This window comes from Xenopus laevis, chromosome 5L (assembly GCF_017654675.1).
Source record: "Xenopus laevis strain J_2021 chromosome 5L, Xenopus_laevis_v10.1, whole genome shotgun sequence".
Classification (NCBI taxonomy): domain Eukaryota; kingdom Metazoa; phylum Chordata; class Amphibia; order Anura; family Pipidae; genus Xenopus; species Xenopus laevis.
In genome coordinates this window covers 66,313,295-66,338,033 of record NC_054379.1, presented here as the reverse complement: position 1 = coordinate 66,338,033, position 24,739 = coordinate 66,313,295, and the positions used below count along the sequence as shown (strand labels likewise).

Below are 24,739 nucleotides of genomic sequence, written 5' to 3'. Positions count from 1 at the left end.
TTCTGTTCCATGTTGGCAATGCAGTCGAGGAAGGCCTGGGCCTTTTTTGGATTGGATGGTACTCTGGATCATGAAGAATTTTCTGGGGGGATAGGAAGAAAAGTCTAGGCGGTAACCTTGGGAGATTATTTCGTTGACCCAGGCGTCTGACGAATATTGATTCCACACCTCCGGGAATCACAGCAATCTGCCCCCTATCGGTTGCTGAGATCCCAGAGGGGGTGCCCCGTCAGCCTGAGGCTGGTTTGTCGCCTGGGGACTTGTGGTGAAAGTTGTTGTTTTTCCTCAACGTGCGACCCTTGTCGCCTGTCCGAGTGGAAGTGAAAAGGCTGCGGGGAGTTGTTTTGTCTTACACTGTTCACCTTGGGGACGGAAAAAAGGTATAAGCGTGTGCAATGGGCTTCCCTGCACAGGTTATACTCACGATTGCTACTCACCTGTGAGACCATCTGTAGCCCTATGGATGGGATGCAGGAATGTTTAGGTGGTCAGTATAGCCTATGCTGGCTAGGGAGGTGACCCTGGTGGCTGTTCCCTCGATGGAGGTAGCCCTGTCCCTGGATAACCCCATCTTCTGTCCAGGTTTCTTTTTGTCTCGTGGGGACAAGGGTTTTCTCTCCTCCTAGTAAGCAGGACATTTGAAAACGAAGGGATTATGGCAGTGTGGGGTTAACCCGGACTCCTGGACACGCCCCCTCTAATTAAGTTCTAAGTGTCCTGCCTCCTAGAGGGTGAAGCTTAACCCCAAGAGTCCCTGTATCCCCCCTGAGATGACAAAGTATACGCCACACTGGCATATAAATAGTAAAATAACTAACACGAATATACATTCGATAAAGTAAATAATTTGCCAGAATATGTGAAAATGTGCCACCCCTTTTAACATTATTACAATGCGCACAATTCAGACATGAATACATCCCCTTTATTTACTGGTGCAAATATATCTATCTATCTATCTCTATCTATATATCTCTATCTATATATCTTCAGCCGATTCTTTGCTGGAATAAATACTTTTTTTCTCACCATTACTTCTGAGAGTGCGTGCCTCTATTGAAACTCTGTAATTATTTTTTGGCTATTCGCACCCAGGCACAATTGAACAAATATACAAATATATTTTCATTCATTCATTGGGGATAGAGGGGAACAGGCTGTTGATAGTGCCACCTACATTATTATACTTTATTCTCCCAAGATGTTGAACTAATCACAAAAGAAAGATGTATTCTGAATATAAGAATGTCCTTGTTTAGCCAATGGTAATAACATCCTGTCGAAAAAAGTGGATAATAATGAAAATACAGAATCACTGCATGCCACAATATATCTTCCAGGCTGACAAGTGTGGTGCTTTTGCACTTTTGGGATCATATAAAAAATACTTTTAAGAACTATTTCAGCTCTCCAAAGTTCTTTGAATAAAGAAACCTATGTATTAACCTTAAAGGGGACCCATCACCCAAAAAAATTATTCAAAATCCTATTTTATCACATTAGTCAAGCTAAATTAACTTTAATTACACAATATAAATTATTTGAATCTTGTTTCCTTCAGTCTGGGATTTCAAAATTATAGCAAGCAGGCAGCAGCCATTTTGTGCACACTGTTATTAAGACAAGCCTTGTATCATCTCAAAATCTTGTTTGTGCCCCAGAATGGGGGACCTGATGTCCATCCCCATGCACTGGTTACACAATTAAATGGTAAAGAGAATGGGGTAATGTGTGGAGAGCAGTGACATCTAGAAAGTACTGAATGGAAAGTGAAAGTAATTGTCTGCCCCGCCTCTATGCCCATGGCATAGAGGAGTGGCAGACAATATTTGATTGACAGCTGAGATTTTTAAATGAGCTTACAACAGCTATGAATGCTTTAATAAAAAATAGAAATTGGATTTTATGTTTAATTTGAAAAGGACTTTTATTATACAGATTTTTGTGTCTGGGTGACAGGTCCACTTTAAACCTATGTATTAACATCCATAACTTTAATTGCATATATCCTATGGCATTATTCTTTAACGGCATATACGTTTCAACATTACTTAATTGCCCTTCAGCCTCCTGTATGTACTCATTTTTTCTCCCAAATTACAAAAGCACTGGTCTGCAGACTATATATATACATTAGATCCATGGCATTTATATCTGCATTAAGCTAATTAAATACAGGCAACTCTCTAATTCCAATCATATATTACATAAAGTTCTCTCATCAAAAGTATTACACATATACAGTTAGATAGTATTACAGATTCATACCTCTAGGTTCAAGTTTATAATCTTTTTTGATAATAAAGTTGCCTGTTTATAGATTTGCTTAATGTGGCTCTAAAAATGTATAAATAGTAGTGATTAAAGCCACTTCTATAGAACTGAAGTCAGCATACTGATTGGATATAGGAATTGTAAACAAGTACCACTTAAATATTTTTTTGGGGGTGGGGGGTCGTTAGAATGGCTACATTCCTATGCCATAGGCCTGTTCTTCATTGGGACCAGGTTTGATACACGTATCAGATATGAGGAAACTTGTCTGCACATAATAGTACAGATGGCAATAAAGTTGCAGAACTTGCCAATAGTATTTTCAGGCAGAAGGGAAACAAATAATACAGATCTCAGCAATAGAGATGACCCCCATGCTAAAACTATTTCTAAATACACAGATATCCACAGAAATCAGAATAAATCACATTTAAGGTCTCTTGGTGGAACAGGGACTCACACTTTATTAGCAGAACTATTTATTATAATACATACAACATGACCCTAAAAGTCCCAGAAATGTGTTGTAACCTTTCCATAACCTGCCCAAATTTTGTAAAATGGGTGTGGTATTTAGGTGGTGTGACCACAAAATTGTAATGATCAAACAGATCTTTTTTTCATCCCTCTTTACATTTTCCAGCCCCTGAATCTTACTTAGAGATTACTTACTGAGATTTCTTGACCTCCACTATTAAGATATAATGCTAGAAGATGCCAAACCAAAAATATATTTAATACATAAAAAGATGAAGGGACATTTATTCACTTGGCCATGTATAAGGATCATGTTTGATAGATGTCAAATGGCAATAAACACAATCCATATTAAGGATAATGTACAGTTTTATATTAAAATAGTAAATTAAGTTTATCGAAATTCTCTTTTTTTTTACAATCCCTATTGTATCTTCTTCTGAAAGGAATTTTTGCTGAATACAGTTCAGCATTCTGTTTCAGCACTGGCAATGCAAATTGTGTTGGTCGTGCTGGTATGATAATTTGGTGTCAGTCTCCTCTTCTTCATAGTCGTAAAGGGGCAGCTCCAGTTAACAATTTTGTTAAGATAGCTTGAGCCCTTGAAGATTCTGTTTAAGATTAAGCTGCTCTTTTACTTGTCTGCTTTTTTCTTCTTTGAATGCCAGTTTATTGGATTTCTTTTCCACTCTTCTTTCCTGAAGCAAAAAAGAGCTTTTATTAATAGTTCTCTGCAAGGATTAATAAAAAGTCAGTGCATGAGGTGCAAGTACAATGAAGTCCCTTCTGCATATTTTATTCATGGTATTCTCCTTAATTTATGTTGCGCAGTGTATCGCCGGCTATACCAGCGGTGAGCACTTGGTAACCAACACTAATTACTGAACCTGAGCCATATATAGACTGCATATAGGTGCAGGTATTATGTGCTCACTCCCCCCCCATATATAAAAAATTTAATAAATGTTATAAGTAATGACACATGAAATTGATTATTTCAGAGCAAATCTTGAGCACTAACTGTATTAAAAGTAGGTATGCACAGAATCCACTATTCTGGGATTCGGGCAAATCCCAAATCTTTTAAGAAGGATTCAGCTGAATCCTTAACTGAATCCAAACTCTAATATGTATATGCAAATTAGGGCCGAGGTAGGGTTAAAAAAACAGCTCACTATGTGTGTATGTGTAAAAGAAAATTTGCAACTTTGTTTGTGTGACGAAAAGACACATGGCTTTAAGGGTTCAGACTCGTGTGAAGTTATATGGACAAAAAAAGGCACATTTATATACAAAACGCTTCTTTTGCAATTTTTATATGTCAAATATGTTAACTCAGCATTACAAATAAAAAAGATTTACTTTGCGCTCTTCTTTAATGGCTTGTTTTCTAGCTTTGCGCTCTTCTTTTGATTCATCCTTGCGTGGATGTGTTGACACCCTAGGTATGTCACTACTGTTAATCATTTCCATTCGTTCAACCTGCTTGGCAGTGAGTCCCCTTCCAGGAAGGACATCCATAGGAATACCAGTTTTCACAGATACGCGTATTAGTTTTGCCTGCAAGAAATAAATTACAATTTGCAGTTTTCCAAAAATTCAGCTTGTTATTTTTGCTTAACTCGACTGACGACCAGAGTAACATATTTTACTTATTTGTAGGACTTATTCTACAGTCCGACTCTATAAAATAGATATATAGATATATATATATATAGATAGATATATATAGATATATATATAGATATATATATATATAGATATATATACGGTATATACTCGAGTATAAGCCGACCCGAGTATAAGCCGAGGTACCTAATTTTACCTACGAAAACTGGGAAAACTTATTGACTCTAGTATAAGCCTAGACACAACTACAGCCCTGTCTCCCAGCAGCGCACATTCTGCCAAAGCGACCCCCCCAGCGATGAACTGGACTTCTTTGCAAAGTTGATGGTGACAGAGAATTGCCACATGGATTACTGTGTGCATTGTCCCACTGTCCACCTACCATGTGCAGAGGGTGCTGTATGATATTGCCATCACAGTTATTCTTTCATATAACCAACAGAGGGTGCTGTGTGATATTGCAGTCACTGTTATTCTTTCATATAACCAACAGATGGCGCTCTGTTATTCATTCATACAAACAACAGATGGCGCTGTGTGATATTGCAGTCACTTAATCTTTCATATAACCAACAGATGGCGCTGTGTGATATTGCAGTCACTGTTATTCTTTCATATAACCAACAGAGGGCATTGTGGGATATTGCAGTCTCTCCCCAAGTGTACTGTTGGTATAGGAATGATTAAAAGTGACTGCAATCTCAGCTACTCGGGTTGGGTACCGCTGACCTGAGTATAAGCCAAGGTAGACTTTTTCAGCACATTTTGGATGCTGAGAAACTCGGCTTATACGGGGGGGGGGGGAGGGGGAGAGAGAGAGAGAGAGAGAGAGAGAGAGAGAGAGAGAGAGAGAGAGAGAGAGAGAGAGAGAGAGAGAGAGAGAGAGAGAGAGAGAGAGAGAGAGAGAGAGAGAGAGAGAGAGAGAGAGAGAGAGAGAGAGAGAGAGAGAGAGAGAGAGAGAGAGAGAGAGAGAGAGAGAGAGAGAGAGAGAGAGAGAGAGATCGAAATCTAGATAGATAGATCTATAGATTAGTTTTAATCTATCTAGATATCTATATATAGATAGATATATATATATAGATATAATACACAAAAGCCATGAATATCCTGTAAATTATATCCTTATAAACGGTGAGTAGTGATGTCATCAGTTATAAACGGTGAGTAGTGATATCATTTCTGTCACGACTTACTAAAATGTGTGTATTATAATAAATAAAGTACCCCCAGTTGTAAAATATGAGGATATTAGAAGTTACCTCGGAGTTCGATGACCTGTATAAAAACATGGTATGGTCATGAAACTCCTCGGTAACTAATAATATCCTTATATTTTACAAGAGGGGGTACTTTATTCACTATATAATACACAAAAGCCATGAATATCCTGTAAATTATATCCTTATAAACGGTGAGTTCTGATGTCATCAGTTATAAACGGTGAGTTCTGATGTCATTTCTGTCACATGACTCATTGAAATTTGTGTATTATAATAAATAAAGTACCCCCAGTTGCAAAATATAAGGATATTAGAAGTTATCTCGGAGTTCCATGACCTGTATAAAAACACTCGGCCTTCGGCCTCGTGTTTTTATATGGTCATGAAACTCCTCGGTAACTTATAATATCCTTATATTTTACAAGAGGGGGTACTTTATTCACTATATATATAATTTTCAATAGTCCGACTATATATATATATATATATATATATATATATTTTTTTTTTTTCTTCCCAACAGTCCGACTATAGATGAAGATATATAGATAGATAGATAAATAGATATAGAATATATACATCTATTAATTAATATATATTCCATGTAGAGGCACATTCGATGCAATATTCAAAAGAAGGGGGCATACATAAAAAGTTAATTTAGTCCTCGTGGGCTAAGAGTGTCTAGTCGGTGGATCCATTTCAGTTCAGTCTGAATAAGTAAACATTCACGGTCACCACCCCGAGGCGTCATTGGAACAAAGTAAAAAAATCATGCTTCTGAGTGAGGCTAATGTGCGTCTCAGTTCCACAAAATGTTGCCGCTTCCCTTGTTGAGAGCCGCTCGGATCGCAGATCTGTGGTTGGCCATCCTGTCTCTGAAAGTCGTGTTCATTTTGCCCTCATAAAGAAGACATGGGCACTTGATAATGTAAATAATACATTTGGAAGTGTAAGTCACTTTGTTTGATCGTGATTGGTTTGCCCGAGTGTGAATGGGTAAACGTGGGGCCCGTCAGAAGTTGTCTGCAGGTAGTGCAGTCCGTACATCGATAGCAGTCAGTCCTTGTCTCTGAAAGTCAGCTAGAGGCTGTAGAAGGTTGATAGTAGTGTCTGGGGTCTTTATGTACTAAGAAATCCCTGAGGTTGCGTCCCCTTTTGTAGGCCACTCTAGGGAGTAGTTTAAAAAAGGGTGGGAGTGTTCTGTCTTTTTGAATGATAGACCAATGATTGCGTATGGCTTGTGTGAAAGACCTGGTACTGGCTGAGTAAGTGGTAAGAAAAGTAAGTCGATCTTCATTACTTTTTGGCATGGTTTTGTCAGCTGAGGCCAATAGATCATCCTGTGTGTATTGTGTAGCTCTGCTGTCTAGTAGTTCATGAAGAGGGTATCTGCAAGTTGTCGAGGCAAGTTCCTCGAGTTGGTCATTTAGCCTTACTTGATCGGTGTTGTTGCGTACAACTCGGATCATTTTTGAGTATGGGATACTCCTCACGAGATGTGGCGGGTGACAAGAAGTGTGATGTAATAAGATGCTTCTATCAGTCTTTTTGCGGTAGATGGTGGTAGTTATGTGGGTCCCTTGTTTCTTCAGGAGAATGTCCAAGAATGGAAGTTCAATTGCATTAATAAGTGCTGTGAATTTAATAGGTGTGGGCAGTGCATTGAGGTCATTAACCATTTGAAGAAAGTCCAAAGTATTAGAAGGTCATCAATGTAGTGCCAGATTCTGTAGATCCGTGGTCCATACTGAGGCATGACGTGTAGCTGTTCAAAGTCAGCCATGTACAGATTGGCAAAGGCCGGGGCCACTTTGGAACCCATACTGGTGCCGCTGAGTTGTAGGTAGTAGCAAAGTTCAAATTTTGAGTTTGAGACAGAATTCAAGCAGGTCCATAATAAATACAGGTTTTGGGCATCTAGGATCTGGATGATATAACAGTGCAGTACATAGTTTTTATGCCCTGGTTGGTGGGCATAACTGTGTAAAGAGATGTAACATCCATAGTGGCAAGCAGGGTGTGTGCAGGGATCGGTTGACCGTTAAGAAGATCACCTGTATCTTTGAGAGATGTTGGCATGTTTCGTACCAAGGGATGTAAATAGTAGTCCGTGTAAATTGCTAAAGGTTGAAGGATGGAGTCTTGTGCGATAACAATCGGTTGGTCAGGTGGATTGCCTAGACTCTTATGGATTTTTTGTAGCTTATAAAGTATTTGACAGATAAATGTATATGTAGTTTCTGATATGATCCCCTGAGAAAGTGCAGAATTAAGGCTGTAATCAACCTTTTTTTTTTTTTTTTTTAAGGAAAAAGTGGGATCTTTGTCTATTTGTGTGTATAAAGATTGGTTGCCAAAAGACTTGCCTATATGTGAAAAAACCTTAAAACAAATGTGAGTAAATCTTTTAATGTTTTTAGGAAAATTTTTAATAAAACGCTATTGTACTATGTACCTTTTATATTCTTATTTGGGAGCCTAATAGTGACTGACAGAGGAGAGGAGATTACAGGAAACCAAACTACAGTACATGTGATATAACTGCCACTATCTTGTAAGTAGGCACGGAAAGGGTAGGTCTCTATAAAAGGAAAATCTACACGATTAAAACATTTCCTGATTTTTCTTTTTCCACCACAGGGTGTTCTAACAATTTGAAAATACTACACCATATTATGCTCCTGATTCTTTGCTCTCTCCGTTTGCTTTAGGCGCTGTTCTACAAATAGTCCTGTGAACGCAGGAATAGATTTGGGAGTATTAGTGGGTTCAAACGAGCGCTTTGAGCAGAAGGGTGTCATATCTTTGGTGGGTTTGACTGAAATGTTCCTTGAGTTTCATGTTACGTTGCAGCTGGTGTAAATCAATCATTAGATCTAAGGGGTTTGGTAGTGGGAACAAAGGATAGGCCCTTAGACAGCACTTTCTGTTCGATGGGATTAAGTTGATGGGAACGGAGGTTAAATACTATCTCCTCCTCGGGTTGTGGTTTGGAGGTCGTGTCTACGGCCTCCCTCCTCTTATAGGGACGTCCCTGGTTCTTGAGCGGGTGACTGAACCTAAAAAATATGTGTGCTAGAGTTGCTGGGTGTGGTAATGTTAGTAGAAGGGTTTTATATACTATCCTTTGCTTAAAGGAGAACTAAACCCTAAAAATGAATGTGGCTAAAAATGCGGTATTTTATACACTGAACTTATTGCACCAGCCTAAAGTTTCAGCTTCTCAACAGCAGCAATGATCCAGGATTTCAAACTTGTCACAGGGGGTAACCATCTTGTAAAGTGTCTGTGACACTCACATGCTCTGTGGGCTCTGAGCAACTGTTAAGAAGCTAAGCTTAGGGGTTGTCGCAAATTATCAAGCAGATAATGAAGTTTGTCTGTAATATAAACTGATGCTACAGGGCTGATTATTAAATTCTGATGCTAGTTGCACTGGTTTCTGTGCTGCCATGTAGTAATTATCTGTATTAATTACTAATCAGCCTTATATTGTGACATTTCTATTCTATGTGTACTGTACATTGTGAGTGGGTCCCTAAGCTCAGTAAGTGACAGCAGCACAGAGCATGTGCAGTTAATCAGCAGAAAAGAAGATAGGGAGCTACTGGGGCATCTTTGGAGACACAGATCTTTACTGCTAAAGGGCTGTGCTTGCCTTGGGCTGGTACAGAAGCCCATAACATAATGTACAACACTTCTAGTTACTTCTTTAGTTAGGCTTTAGTTCTCCTTTAACAGGGAGCCACGCTAAAGATTTTAGTTGGGGTTGAGCAGGTTCCCTTTTAGGAGAGAGCAGAAGGATCCTGGTAGCAGAGTATAAGATTGATTAGAGGGGAGAGAGATGGGTGTCGGGAAGACCGGTTAGGAGGAGATAGCAATAGTCTAAACGGGATAAGATAAGGGCATGGATTAGTGTTTTGGCTGTTGTTTGTGAAAGAAAGGGGGTGTATCTTGGCTCGGAGGAAGAAACAACAGTTATATAGAAATACACATATACACACACACACACACTAGCTGTAACATAATGTTTAGCTAGGTCTTATGATCTGAAACTTAGATGTCAGCATTTTATGCAAGTCATATGTTTTAAATGATCATATAGGAGGTTCTGAGACAGTAAATCAGGGCTGCTAACTTCATACTGCTATTTAACATTGTAAGTGTTAATAGTAACCCCCTTATTGCTACACAGGGTTAATTCAACTCTTTTACTGAAAGCAAGCTGAAATCTGAACGGATAGCCTGCCTGTCTTGGCTTTGGATCTATTCACTTGAGCAGTGCTACAAATCTTGGTATAGGAAGCACGTCCATTTGATAAAACAGCTTTCATGGAGTCACACGTTTGTACTTATTTCTTGGGGCCTCCATTATCAATGTTATTATGTAATATCTGTTCATTTATTTAGATGGAAGAGTAGAAAACACCTAGAAATGTACCAAGCAACCAGGATGCTCAAACAGATAGCTGCATTTATAAAAAGTGCATTTATAAAAAGTGCAGACAACTGCAAGGGCACTGATACTATTATCACTATAACCACACTAACAAAGCTTTGCTGCTTTTCCAGTTTATGGATAACTTCGCACTAAACACAAATAAAGGAACATTTATTTTCTTACCTTGGGTGGATCCTTGATAATCTGTGGGTGATTGTATAAGTTAGAGTACGTACCTTAAAAGAGGACAATAAAATATATTACACTTATATTACACAATGTAGTTATTGAGTTAGGACATTGTGCAAGAGTTAAGCTAAAATACTTTTCATTAGTACACAAAAATAGAGGGAATTAAGCGCAAATGGCATGTTCGTTGGCAGGTGGCAAAACACTGGAGATTGCCCTTGTTCCTGTGTTTCTAGTTTGTTTCTCAGTCTTTACTTTACTCTGTTGCCTATTCCCATCACACAAGTCTGTAATTTGACACTTGCATGATACACAAGTATTACATGCAAAAATTTATAAAGGCAGAGGAAGACAGTAAAAATATGCTAGTGAGAAGAAAAATTGTGAATGATAATGCATTCGGGCAATATCTAAAGATTGAATTAAATTTTATTAAAGTGTAGTTTGAGCCTTTATCCACTGTTGTTTCATATCTGCTGACATTTCTAAGTACAAGAAAAAAAAAAATCAGGTCAATTTTTTTCACCATGATTCTGATTCATCCTGCACAAATCTCATAATACCCATCATAAATCTAGACACTGTGTTTACTGGTAAGATGCCAAGTCCATTTCTGGCTTCACATCGGGGAATCTGACGTGTTAATTGGGATGTAAGCCATTTAAAATCTATTTTTTGTAAATGCTCAACATAACTACAGATTTATGGTTAAAATATTTGCTTTACAATATTACAGATAAGCATATGCTAGACTATTCCTGTTGTCTCTGATCCTGTGTATGCTCCTAACTGTGCAGTATTTCTTAAGTGTCTGGAGTTATCTCTCTTCATCTATAATTTGCTGTAAGAAGTTTTTTTGTGCAGAAACTTCCCAAGTGTATTTTCAATCTGCCAATAGTTTAATACACACAGCAAAGCTGCTGGCCTTTTAATTTTATATAAATATCTGTGAATAGAATAAACTATATACAAGAACATTTTAAAAAAATATTTTATATGAATGCAAAATAAATTGTGTTAACAGGATTTGTATATGAAGGGATTATTAGATTTATTTGACGTGAATATTATCTTGTTTACTGCTTTGTTTCAGCCTAAATAAAGATGCTTAGTAGGAAAGCCAGTACAGTTCACCAGACAAATGTTATAAAAAATGTATAACATGAGTACTGATTTCCCACTGCCCAAGGTGAAATAGCACAAAAGGCTTAGAGTTATTTTTAGTTATTCACTGCATCACATGCTCTGTGGCGTATCTAGGAGGGCTGCATCCTGCATGTGGCCCTCTAATTAGATAGAAATGATCTGGATTAACAGCAGTGAGAAAATATATGTAGAGTGCACCAAAGAATAGGATATCCTCAGACTCACTCAAGATAGATTCACAGTCCCACTTTTCTCTGGGCTCCTCAATAACTATAGTTTGCATATCTTCTTTGTCCTCGTCATCTTCCTCAGTGACTGAATCCATACCATCTCTAGGTGTTAGGTTTTTCAGTTTCACACAGCTGCAAACGGAGTATGTGTACAATCAAAATATTTGAGAAAGAATTATATTGTTTTAAAGAAAATAAATTAATACATTTTGATCTTACAATTTAAAAACAGTAGGAAATGCAAGCTTATAGATGGTACAAAATCACCATGCATTAGCAAGTAAATGCCAAAGAACTCTCGTATCAACAGAAACAACATGCTTAGAGGCAGATTGCCAAGAGAACCCAATTAGAGTCCAGTTTGATATACAGTTTTAGTAAATGTGGGTCAAATTAACATGGTAGTCTTAAAACATTTGGGACAATTTAAAGATATTACTGTAAGGGTTATTTTCGTTTTTTAGCTGTTTCAATGAAAACTGAGTAATACATTTGAAAGAAGTAAATGTTTAAACTCCTGGGGGTGCCAATTGGACCATTTTGGTCCAAAAAAAACAAACATACTCTTTTGCTTTTTGCTTGTAGTAATCATTTATTACTTCTTCCAATCGACCACTGTTTGAGTCAATGAATCCTTCCAATTCTGTGTTATCCAAGGCTCCGATTTCATCATCATCAAATTGTTCATAAAACTGAGAATAAAATATAAAATCTAGTCAGCTCCACTGTTAAAAATGAATAGAACCAGAAGTTAGTAGGACATCATTTGTTTTTCAGCCTCAATATGTTTTACCTATTCATTTCGCATCTTTGCCTACTAACAATTCTGGCAGCTAAATATAATACCATTCAATGCAATACTCGGAAGAATGCCCCAAATGCCACCAGACCCCGGCAGATTTTATGCACATGTTTTGGTCATGTAGCAAAATACACCAATTCTGGAACTCGGTTACGGATTACACATCCGAGGTTATAAACATCCCAATTAAACTTGACCCGTTGATTATGTTGCTTAACCAAGTGGAGGATTTGGCCCCAACAAGGGCAATTAGAACTTTCTTAGCAATTTTATATACTACGGCCAAAAAATGTATAGCTATGAAGTGGAAGGCCCAAGACCCCCCCTCACTTGTCATGTGGCAGAAGCAAGTTAATTCAGCAATTCCTCTTTACAAGCTGATATATATTAGAAGAGGGTGCCCTGAAAAGTTTACAAAGACATGGGACAAATGGCTAGCGGCTCAACCAACTCCCACAGTATAAGGTAAATTATGAGATTACATGTAGAGTATACGGGGATATAGCTATTCCTAATCTTGGATAATCCCCCCTGTGATCTACTAAATGGTCACCTCAGATGGTACAGCGATGCAAGGAACCACACAAAGTGTCACTGATTCCCGCATGTTCTTTAGTCGGATTAAGCAGGTGTAAAAATCCCTCCGTTAGTTTAGTTAAGGTATAAGTATGAGTCCTTGAGGCAAATTGGGTGAGCAGCTCGTTGCATATACAAACTCCTTATCCATCTTGATACTCACTTGCCTAATACACAGGGTAGACACTGCAAGGTGGTAGAATAGTTGGAATTTACAAATTGTATGTTATGCCTGCTAACATTGTTTGTACTGTATTCACTTGTAATGTGACTTTGCATTACCTACCTGTGTCACACTGCTGTTATTCTGATATACTTAATAAACTTGAATTGTTAAAAAAAAAAAATATAATACCATGACTCAAGAATAACCAGAGATAGAGTTAATAAGCTTGCTAAATCCAGAGGAAAGCTACTTTAATACACCGAAAATTAGATTCGAAACCCTAGAGTAGACGGGGAATGCCCTGCTTGCTCTAAGCATAAGCTCCTAATTATGAGAGCACTACATTACACTTGTATTTATTTATCATCAGTGAAAATATATTTGTAGCTGACAGATGATTTTCCAACCTTTTCAAATCTTTCATCAAGAAGGGTGAGTTGCTCATTCCTCCTAATAACAGATGATGTCATGGAATATTCTGTAAAACGACTTTTCGTTTCCTCTTGCATAAACAGAAACTCTTTTCTGGCACCATCACCCTCCCCATCATCCTCATCTGAAACAGTTCCATCTGAATCATAGTCATTTTCCTCACTCCCACTCTCAACATCCTCCCAGTCATCGTCATCATCATCTTTTTCATGGGATGATCTGCAACAAAAAGTACCAAGAAAAGGACATTTTAGATATATATGTGGAGTACATTTTGAAAAGGAAAGGTAAGGCAACAATAAAGATAGCCCCAAATAGGGAGTTTAATGTACCTCCGGAGGTCATCACTATTAGCCTGTAAGATAAAGTCATCATCCAACTGATTCTCTGGATCATCAAAGTCAAAATCTTCATCCAAAGCTGCCACAATATCTGGATCCAAGTCAAGACATAGACCTAAAGACAATAAACCAAAAAGCTGACTGGCTTGATTCATTGGACACATGTTGGCTTGGTCAACACAAGCAAATATGTATTCATAAATGTATACTGAACACCTTAAATTGGACCTGTCACCCAGAAATAAAAATCTGTATAATAAAAGTCCTTTTTAAATTAAATATGAAATCCAATTTCTTTTTTTTATTAAAGCATTCATAGCTGTTGTAAACTCATTTAAAAATATCAGCTGTCAATCAAATATTGCCTACCCCACCTCTATGCCTAGGCATAGAGGCGGGGCAAACAATTACTTTCACTTTCCATTCAGCACTTCCTAGATGTCACTGCTCTCCCTGCATTCCCCCAGCTCTCTTAACGATTTAATTCTGTAACCAGGGCATTGGGATGGACATTGGATCCTTGTCCCCTGGTGCACAAACAAGATTCTGAGATGATACAAGGCTTGTCTTAATAACAGTGTCCACAAAATGGCTCCTTCCTGGTTGCTATAATTATGAATTCCCAGACTGATGGAAACAATATTCAAATAATTTATACAGTGTAATTAAAGTTCATTTTGCTTGACTAACATGATAAAATAGGATTTGGAATAATTTTGTATGGGTGACGGGTCCCCTTTAAAACCATCTTCTAAATGCTAATGGACATTTAGATGAATTTCTATACATCATAGATGGGTTTTGGTCCAGTGAGTTGTAGTCTGTCATGTTTTAGAGTGTGGTAAAAGCTTCGTTGGCAAAATGTGTGCATAACCTTGTCTGAGTGATACGAGTTAAATCAATTAAAAGATTTGTGTGCCCTGTTTGCATCCTTTTACAAACACAAAATATTTTAGCAAGTGACAGACCATATAATTAGTAGTTTATCTACTTCAGTACACTGGAAAAGGGACTGGCTGAATTAGTGGTTTCCTCCTGCAATAAATTAGAAATGGCATCAGTTTTTTCTCCAACTAGAGGTCAAGGTTATTACACTTTAGGGGGTGCCTAGATTTTTGGTAAACCAGTATTTTGTCACTGTAGGGTCATGGGAACAAAACACTAAAACACCTCTTTCCACTAAAGTGAATCAAATTGCCACAATGCACCTGGTCCAGTTTTGTGACAAGACAAGCCCTTGAACATGCAGGGCTGTGAGTTTTTGAGCAATAAGCACTTGAAAGATTTCTCCTGTTTTGTCTTCCTCCTACTGAGTGCTAAATTGATGGGGAAACAAAACACTTCACTTGTGTGTCATTACTGTTAAACAGGATTCACTTGAACAAATGGTTGAACTGTGCTTTTTTTCAACTTCAGAATCTATGTTACTGTTAAACTGGCTTACGCCTAATGAAAGGTTTCCTTGTTTTGTCTTTAAAATGTTTCCCAGTAAACAAATTGCAGAACAAAATACCATTATGCCATAACCATGGCAATTCGCAATGTTTTCTCAGACAATTGCTGGATTTTTGGGTCTACCAAAAAGGATTTTAAATCATAAGGCAAAAGAATTGAGGGTTAGGTGTATGTTTTGTAGTTATGTCAGCTAAGCAACTCGTATAAAGTGACCATAAAACCAAAAAAAAAAAACAAAAAAATAAAAAAACTTAAAACCTCGGTCAATCAATGCAGTTAGCAAATTTACCTCGAACAGGAGCTGCTTTATTTAACAATCCAACATCTTCCTCAAACTCAGAAGCAAACACGGAGGATGGTAAATTTATTGATGGTCCCTAAATAAGAGAGACATTTTAAATACATATAGATTTACTACAGTAAGTGTAAAAATCCTAATTGCAAGCATCCACATATATACATTACTAGTGCTACAGCTCACATTATATCGGCAGATATAATTGACAGCATGCTTGAGCTGCTAAATAGACTGAAGGAAGAAGAAAAGGATTAATCACTGATGGTTGCAAATTTGTTTACCATTTACCAATGATGATAATTGCATACATCACCTCTTAAAACACACTGAGCTGAAGAACTATTCTAGTGATTGATGTGCCGACATCTTCTCGTCTGTCCCCAGGTACGCACAATAGAGTACAAATTTACATTCTGGACTTACTCTACCATGCACAGCCCAGGTATGCCACAAGGCATCAACTATTATTTAATATATTGGTGGACTGCACACCCAATTAGTAAATCAGTCAGTCAGCAAAATTATGCCTAGTACCTACAACTAGTTTTAAGACATACAGACAGGAGGTGATGCAGCTGACTGGGTATCAGAATTAAAAAATAGAAAACAAGAGAATAACAAAGAGCCAGTGAAAATCAGCACACCGACAAGTTGATCCAGGTACTAGTCCAATTGCCATTTTCAGACTGGAAGGATTTTTTTCCCCTTCTGAGGCAAATTGGAGAGGCTTCAAATGTTTTTTTTCCTTCCTCTGGATCAACTAGCAGTTAGGCAGGTTAAAATAGAGTTAAAAGGTTGAACTTGATGGAGGTGTGTCTTTTTTTCAACCTAATTTCCTATGTATAATAAATAACAAAATAAATGCCCAGACTGTGCTTTATTGCAGCTTTATCCTACCCTAGACCCTTCAAACAGTATACTGAACTGTGTATCTTCACAAATGGGTGCATAATGTATTTTCAGCCACCTCAACTTATTCCGGCATCACTCAAAGTAATAAGGCTAAATAAGGCAATATTATAAGCAGCTCAGAGCTCATAATGGAGGCCTTTACTAGAATGCCTGTCCTAGTCTGGATAAGCCTTCTCTTCCCCTTTAATGCACATGGTTTATTGTATGCATATAACTTGTATTTGCACGTTTTTCACGAAGGCAGCAAATTGCCAGCTTCTGCAATGCAATATCAACTCTAGCTGCCAAAAAACATTTGAATGTATTTAACAGCATAGGGGCATACGGGAACATGCTGAGGCTCCTTTTCCTTGTCACCATCCTGATCAGTGATAATGCAGCTCTTTGACTTGCTGGTCGCTGAGGGAATAAGCTCTGAAGGGCCCCTCTCTTTGAGGTGCTGAAGGTAATTGTAGTCGTCGTCAAAGAAAACCCCAAAATCTCTTTGTTCTTCTTTACGTTTTTCTGTATCTGCCTGAATAGGAAAATAAAAAGGAATATGTCATTGAACCAGTAGCTCTTTATATTAGTACAGAGATTGACCAGCGATATCTAGAAAATGGCATGTATGGGACAATGGACTGAAAGGGGACATTTCATATAACCTTCATATTCAGATATATTACTCATCCTTCCTCAAAACATGTAATTATGCAGAAAGAAAAAAGTTTTGAAAGCATTTTACCTCCTGGAACGGTCATTATATCAGAGCTGCAGAGAGAACCTCTCTGCTTGGTGTCTAGGCTGAAATGAAGAGTGGGAGGGTCTGTTCATTCTGTCACAGGAAATGGTCACAGCACTGACTGGGAGGCTGAACTCTGGAGCTGTAGCAGCAGGGCCGGAACTATGGGTAGGCAGAATAGGCACTTGTTCCCATATGTGCGAGTACGCATGCGTCGATTCACGCATGTGCAGAAGCGCGCAACCAGCCCGCGCAGAAGCGCGCAACCAGCCGGGCTGCTCTGTGTAGCAGCCAAATTCCTCCCCTTCCACCCTCTGTCCTGCGTGTTTCCAGCCTGCACATAACTGTCTTATGCTGCTGCCTAATCATTCACTTATATTACAATATACCTTAAATGTTCAACATAAATCAATGGATGTGAAAGTTAATACAAACTGCAATAGTAATGTAAAAGTAATATTTTCTTTTATTTAAAGTACAACAGTACATCTCCTGTGTTCCACAGCAAATAGGCATCAGTCACAAATGTACCTGCCCAACTGGACATAAGCTATAGTCCATAATATATTGTTATACACTATGCAACTCTCTGCCTCTATTACATTATAAAACTTATACAAACAGTGTACATTAGTATTTACTGTTATGATATCCAAGAACAGCAGTTGTAGGTTTGTTTTCCTTCATACTGATATATGATCAGGTGTAGGGAGTTGCAAGGGAATAAATGCAGCACTTCTGGTACAAATTATGTTTAATTGCAGGGAGTTGCATGGGAATAAATGCAGCTGTTCTGGAACAATTTAGGATCAGGTGCAGTGAATTGCAAGGTAAAATGCAGCTGTACTGGAACAATTTATGATCAGGTGCAGGGAATTGCAAGGTAAAATGCAGCTGTACTGGAACAATTTATGATCAGGTGCAGGGAGTTGCAAGGGGAAATGCAGCTGTTGTGGAACAGTTTATGATCAGGTACAGGGAGTTGCAAGGTAAAATGCAGCTGTTATGGGACAATTTATAATCAGATGCAGGGAGTTGCAAGGGGAAATGCAGCTGTTGTGGAGCAGTTTATGATCAGATGCAGGGAGTTGTAAGGGGAAATGCAGCTGTTGTGGAACAGTTTATGGTCAGGTGCATGGAGTTGCAAGGTAAAATGCAGCTGTTCTGGAACAATTCATGATCAGGTACAGGGAGTTTCAAGGTAAAATACAGCTGTTCTAGAACAATTTATAATGAGGTGCAGGGAGTTGCAATGGGAAATGCAGCCATTGTGGAACAGTTTATGATCAGGTCCAGGGAGTTGTAAGGGGAAATGCAGCTGTTCTGGAACAATTTATGATCAGGTGCAGGGAGTTGCAAAGTAAAATGCAGCTGTTCTGGAACAATTTATAATGAGGTGCAGGGAGTTGCAAGGAGAAATGCAGCTGTTGTGGAACAGTTTATGGTCAGGTGCAGGGAGTTGCAAAGTAAAATGCAGCTGTTCTGGAACAATTTATAGTGAGGTGCAGGGAGTTGCAAGGGGAAATGCAGCTGTTGTGGAACAGTTTTTGATCAGGTGCAGGGAGTTGCAAGGGGAAATGCAGCTGTTGTGGAACAGTTTATGATCAGTTGCAGGGAGTTGCAAGGGGAAATGCAGCTGTTGTGGAACAGTTTATGATCAGTTGCAGGGAGTTGCAAGGGGAAATGCAGCTGTTGTGGAACAATTTATAATCAGATGCAGGGAGTTGCAAGGGGAAATGCAGCTGTTGTGGAACAGTTTATGGTCAGGTGCAGGGAGTTGCAAGGGAATAAATGCAGGTGATGTTCTGGAATTGTATAACATAACAGATGTGGCGACTTTACAAAGGAAAACCCAAAATATGTTGATTACTTTTTGTGTGCAACATAATACTGTGTAGAAAATGACTACGGTACTTACAGTAACTGCTGATACACATTGCCCCCAGAAAAGAATAAAATACTTTTAGCAGCAGATTATGTATTATTTATACAGAAGTTTGCTTTTCTTTCTTTTCCACAATTATTGCAGGGCAAGAGAAAGGAACAAGCAGCGAAGGGAGGGGAAGGAAAACAAACAGGGCATACAGGATGTTAATCAATAAATGCTCTTCTTTAAAGAAGACAGACCACAGATATGAAGCTCTCAAAGTCATCCAGTTAATGTAAACTGGAGTTCACAGCATTATCCACCAGCTTTCTGGAAAAAACAATATCCAGAGTAAGCATAAAGGGATGTCTGTTTGTGAAGCAGAGGTCAGATTTAGTTTTTTTATTCTTGTCAATTTTTATTGGTTTTCAACAAACAATGTGTCAAAATAAACTGCAATAAAACAATTAAACTGAAGTTGAGCGCTGCGTGTCAGTCTGTGGGAAAATATGCTTCTGCCCTCAGGTGGTTAGGACTGCACCCACTCTGTGGTGTCTGAGAGGGGTGAATGGTTGTTGATACGGATAAGGCCAGGGGCTCTCACTCTTGTAAATAACCAGACAATAAGAGGGTTAAGGTCTGGTGTGTGCAATTACGTGTTCGGCGTCATCCCTACTCAATGCAGAAACACATAAAAAATAAATTTAAATTCAAGAGGATAGTAATGTAATGTCAGCTAAGGCAAGGGAACATAGATAGCCATTAGAGAAGTGTAGAGGGAGCATATGCCATTGAATATATTATATTGTGAATAAAATACCCCCTACTGTAAAATATAAGGATATTATAAGTTACTGAGGAGTTCCATGAACATATAAAAACAGGAGATTGAAGGCGGAGTGCTTTTATACAGGTCATGGAACTCCAAGGTGACTTCTAATATCCTCATATTTTACAACAGGGGGGAATTTATTTATTATAATACACAAGTTTCAGTGAGTCATGTGACAGAAATGGCATCAATAAGCTCCAATTAGAACCAATGACATCACTAAGCACCTTTTATAATGATATAATTTACAGGATATTCATGGCTCGTGTATTATAACTCCATAAGCCCCCCTTTTTTCCCTGTTTAAGCACAATACGTCTTCAATAATCCTTCAGTTCAACATGCTTATCTACATGAGTTACGTAAACAAGGGTAATGTAGCCCAGACCAAGTTTCAATCAAAGGTTCCGTCGGATAGTATGATGTATTGGGAGCTCTGCCAATCATACTGTCATTTCTCATTGATATTTAAGTTGTTGCCTTGCTTTTTGTGATCCTGGTATCCCTGAATCATGAAGGAACAATATTCCTCTTTTCCCCAACCTTTCAAATAAAGACTTGTTTTGTGCTTGGTTAGAGGTCGACACTTCTCCCTCATCGATAGTAACACAATATACCATGCACACAAAGGCAGGTGTAGCAGGGAGAACCCCTGCACGTTTTTTTGTGTCAATACGTACATGCTTTTTCTGCCTTTTTATGCATGGTATTCCGTATTACTATCCCTGAATAATGGCAAAAGAAAGATATTGAATCCTGGCCATAGTTCATATCATGGGGAACTTTTGGGGTGAAGATTTGTATTTTTTTTTTTTTTCGTTAGTGCAAAGAGAAAGTCCCACTTGTAGCTGAAGTTCTTCTCACGTAGAGAAGAGATTAAAGGGTGGAAGAGTCTCCTCTGGTGGGTGAGGAAATCCGCTAACTCATGGAACAGCTCAATTTAATCTGCTTGGAAGCATGGAGTCTTGTTATGTTGCTAGCATTTGTAATTCTGTTTGATTTCCGCTGTTTCAAGTTTATGATGTCTTGTAGCAGCCTAGATAGGCTGGCGATTACATTTCTCCTGACTTTTGGAGCAATCACTGACAAATCAGAAGTGGCTAGACAGTACTTAATACTTCTAAGCCACATCCTTTGTTAGGGCGGTGGCATCCCGCCGGCGATTCATATTCTTGCCCGTGGGAAGGCATTTGGGGAGATTAGTCTTCCACAGTAGAGAAGATTTGTCGCTGGGCGACTAATCTCCCCGTGTGCCACCACCCTTAATAGTCTGACCATTCTAAGATAAAAACTGGTCCTGAATCTAGTACTTTTTGTTTAAATAATAACCGGTCTCCTACAAATCTTCCTATAATGGGAGTCCCATCAACAGTTTGCTGAGGGTGTTTAAATACCCAAATATAGCAGCAGCTCTTTGCAGTGAAATCAAACATAAGTTAGAAAAAATGCATCTTGTAATTGTTTAGGTATACATTGGTCAGCTGATATTATTAAGCATCACTTAGTACTGCATTATTTAAAAGGATTCATACCCCACCTTATCAGCAGGCAACAACACTCTCTGAGGAGCAGTTTCATCAGCGGCTAATGGATCCCTCTGACTCCTGTGCACCAGGTGAAAGGTGACTGCTTTCTTATTTTCTATAAATGGTTTCTTCTTTCGGTGAGGCTATACCAAAACAAACATTGTGTTATACAAGACAAAGCTCTACAGGGAAAATATTCTTATGTACAGTGATGTGAAAAGCGTTTATTTATCTGTAAGGGTCAAAAGAAACACCCTTAAAACGCAGATTCTTTTTTTTACAAATGACAAGAAATTAAAATTTTAAAGTTGAAATTTAATTAGTGACTTGGAGATTTTAAAAGATATACTGTATGTGTATCTATATTAGTTCTTAAATAACCTGCAATCTAACACTTAAATCCACTTATGGGTGCTTGGTCAAACGATATGTATAATCTTCAAGATAGACAGCACTCCAAATCCTTAAATCACCGATTTTTATTGAAACATCACTTGTGCATGTAACATTTCAGACCTCATTGGGGCCTTTATCGAGGATCCTTGATAAAGGCCAAAATGTAGGATACACACATTTTAATTGTGATTACTGCACGCATATTGTTACCTGTTATAAAAGACTAGCAAGTTAAAAAATCTCCGTAAAAACAGGGACTTCTCATAGAAAACAGAAACAGTTATCAAATGTGACCTGAAAAGTCGTATGGACAAAATGCTTTTAAAAGAAACAGAGACGCTTCGTTTAAATCTCACCGCTTAAATCCTTACCATTCTGAAATGTACACGGAGAGCTGTCAGACAAGATCACCAACACGCCATAAACTCCTAGCAGTCCCCAACTACCCACGCTGCCTCCGCCACATTGGATCACACCAAAAATATTCTCGGGGTATTGCGTGTGCTCCGCGATCGAAGCTATTTCTGGTCTACAGAATAAAATAAAGAATGACGTTTTAAATGTATATATACACGGTGCCACGGTTACTTAGCAGTTTATAAAAACAATGCATCCCAGTAAATTCACCAGATCAAAAACAAGTCGCCCCTTGCATTTATGGTTTGGTCCACCTCCCAAAGAGTAGCTATCTCGCGAGCTAAAGAGTCCGGAAGTTACTTAAAGGCTCTTCTCACGCGGATGAGAAAATTACAGCCAGCCATCTAGCGGAAACAGTGTGCTAGTGCTACTCCTGCGCTGTGAATATTTGTTTACTTATAATCTGCCATCTTTCTACCACCCTATAAACTGAATAGTGAAGGGACTATTCTTTACCCAGCTGGTGCAACTTCTGTCTTGATAAAAACATATTACGCATTCACTGGATAATCAGGAGGGCTAGCTAGCTTTAAATTAAGAGTAAACATTTAAACATTGTCTCAAGAATGTTTCTGCAAAATCAAATTATCCGATGTAAAACGCTACACTTTGATTATTGATACCCATATCACCATATTCTAATATACGTCATACAAAACAAATAATCTCCCTGCTGCAGGATTTCTTATGCGTTTTGCAGGCCAGGAAAAAAAAGAGGACGGAAAGTAACACACCACAAGGGAGTTGCAGGAGACGTGATTAAAGCCTAAAACATAATGCAGTAATCTAACCCATAATATGAATATTACGTTATCATTACCATATAAAACGTAGAGCACAAGACAGATGCTTTAATTTTGATGCAAATATTGGGTTGTTGTGCAGTTTCCCTGCAATTATTTTTATTTTATTCTTTCTAAATTCTTTATATAAAGGTTAATTAATAGAATATACAGTGTTTTTTAACAAAGTGACAAGCTATAATAGTATCTGAATGTGTTTCTGTGGGATGCTTCTTATAGTTAATTATGCTCCCTTCAATAATTTCGTTTGATCATATGATACATTGGAAAAGAGATTTTAAAAACGGAAATATGGAACAAGAGTCCAGCTGAAATATGTGAAGTGGTCAGTAAACATAGAAAACATAGTCAATTAGGTTAAAAAACACATTTTCATTGAGTTCAACCTTTTATGTCTATATAAAACCTGCCTAAATGCTAGTTGATCCAGAGGAAGCAAGAACAAAAATCCTTCTGAAGCCTCTCCAATTTGCTTAAAATTTCCTTCCTGGAATCAGGTTTAGGAAGAACAACCAGTCTCTGGATCAACCTGTACTACAAGCTATTTTCAATAACCCTGTATTTTCTCACTTGCTAGAAAGCCACCCAACTGCTTCTTGAAGCTATTGGTAAATAACACATTAAAGAGTTTATTATATGGCTCCCTAATATATTTATAGTTATTATATTCCCCCCTTATGCGCCTCTTCTCCCACGTAAACAATCATAACTTTGCCAGTATTTCTTCATAACTGAGACTTTACATACCCTTTACTGGCTTAGTTGCCCCTTTTTAGACTCTCCCTAATTCAATAATATTCCATTTGAGCACTGGAGACAAAAACAGCACAGTATATTCAGATGGGGCCTTGTATAGTGAAAAGATTACCCTCTCCTCCTATGAATCTATGCCACTTTTATTATAGCTCACAATGTTGTAAGTCCTTGCAGCTGTTGACTGACATAGCATTCTCATTAACAGTATACATGGATTGAATATTTTCAGGTTCTTGAAAGTCCTGGAAGATTGTCAGATGCAGAACGGTAAGGTGCTCCCACACTTGCCACTCTTTCCACCACCCAACCCCTGCGCTCGTCACTTTTACCCCATCCCACTTCCACCCTTGTAACTCTTTTACCCAATCCCACCCCTACCACAAACTTGTCACTTTTTCCCCCATCCCACCGCTACCCCCAAAATTGTCACTCTTATTCTTTATTATAATACACTAGTTTCAATGTTATATATTTTTATTTTAATCTCCCCTTCTTTTTCTAAATCAGAGACCAATGTAATTACAGTATTTTTTACTTCTAAGTTTTGCTGGTAAGTTTTAGCTCATCCTCACTGAATGTGATGTGATTGTCTTGGTGAATCAGAGGGTTAATTCTATCAATTGCCAATGGAACAGTTGTCTCAAAAACTAAGCCATCTTGACCTGAAAATCACGTTCCCTAAATAATGACAGTGTTACAGTTTTGTTTTAAAGTACACTTAATTAGTAGAATAACAGATTTTATTAAACTGAAATTAATAATTACACTGACAGCAGTATATTTTGGTCTGTCTGTGGTTTATTAAAATGGTTTCTTAAGTAGCATTGTTA

General features: G+C 38.1%; 1 protein-coding gene across 2 annotated transcripts; it reads right to left on the bottom strand.

Annotated features, from left to right (window-relative positions):
• Positions 1–2,714: 2,714 nt before the first annotated feature.
• On the bottom strand, positions 2,715–22,716 carry ltv1.L (LTV1 ribosome biogenesis factor L homeolog). Of its 2 annotated transcripts, XM_018261854.2 has the most exons (12): positions 22,561–22,716; positions 22,305–22,462; positions 21,549–21,680; positions 16,917–17,105; positions 15,671–15,758; positions 13,918–14,041; positions 13,561–13,804; positions 12,174–12,301; positions 11,605–11,741; positions 10,228–10,280; positions 4,114–4,311; positions 2,715–3,449 (listed from the first exon to the last, which is right to left on the bottom strand). In XM_018261854.2, exons 2-12 carry the CDS (start codon positions 22,305–22,307, stop codon positions 3,336–3,338), a joined length of 1,410 nt encoding a protein of 469 aa, XP_018117343.1. In that variant the 5' UTR covers positions 22,308–22,462; positions 22,561–22,716; the 3' UTR covers positions 2,715–3,335.
• Positions 22,717–24,739: the final 2,023 nt, after the last annotated feature.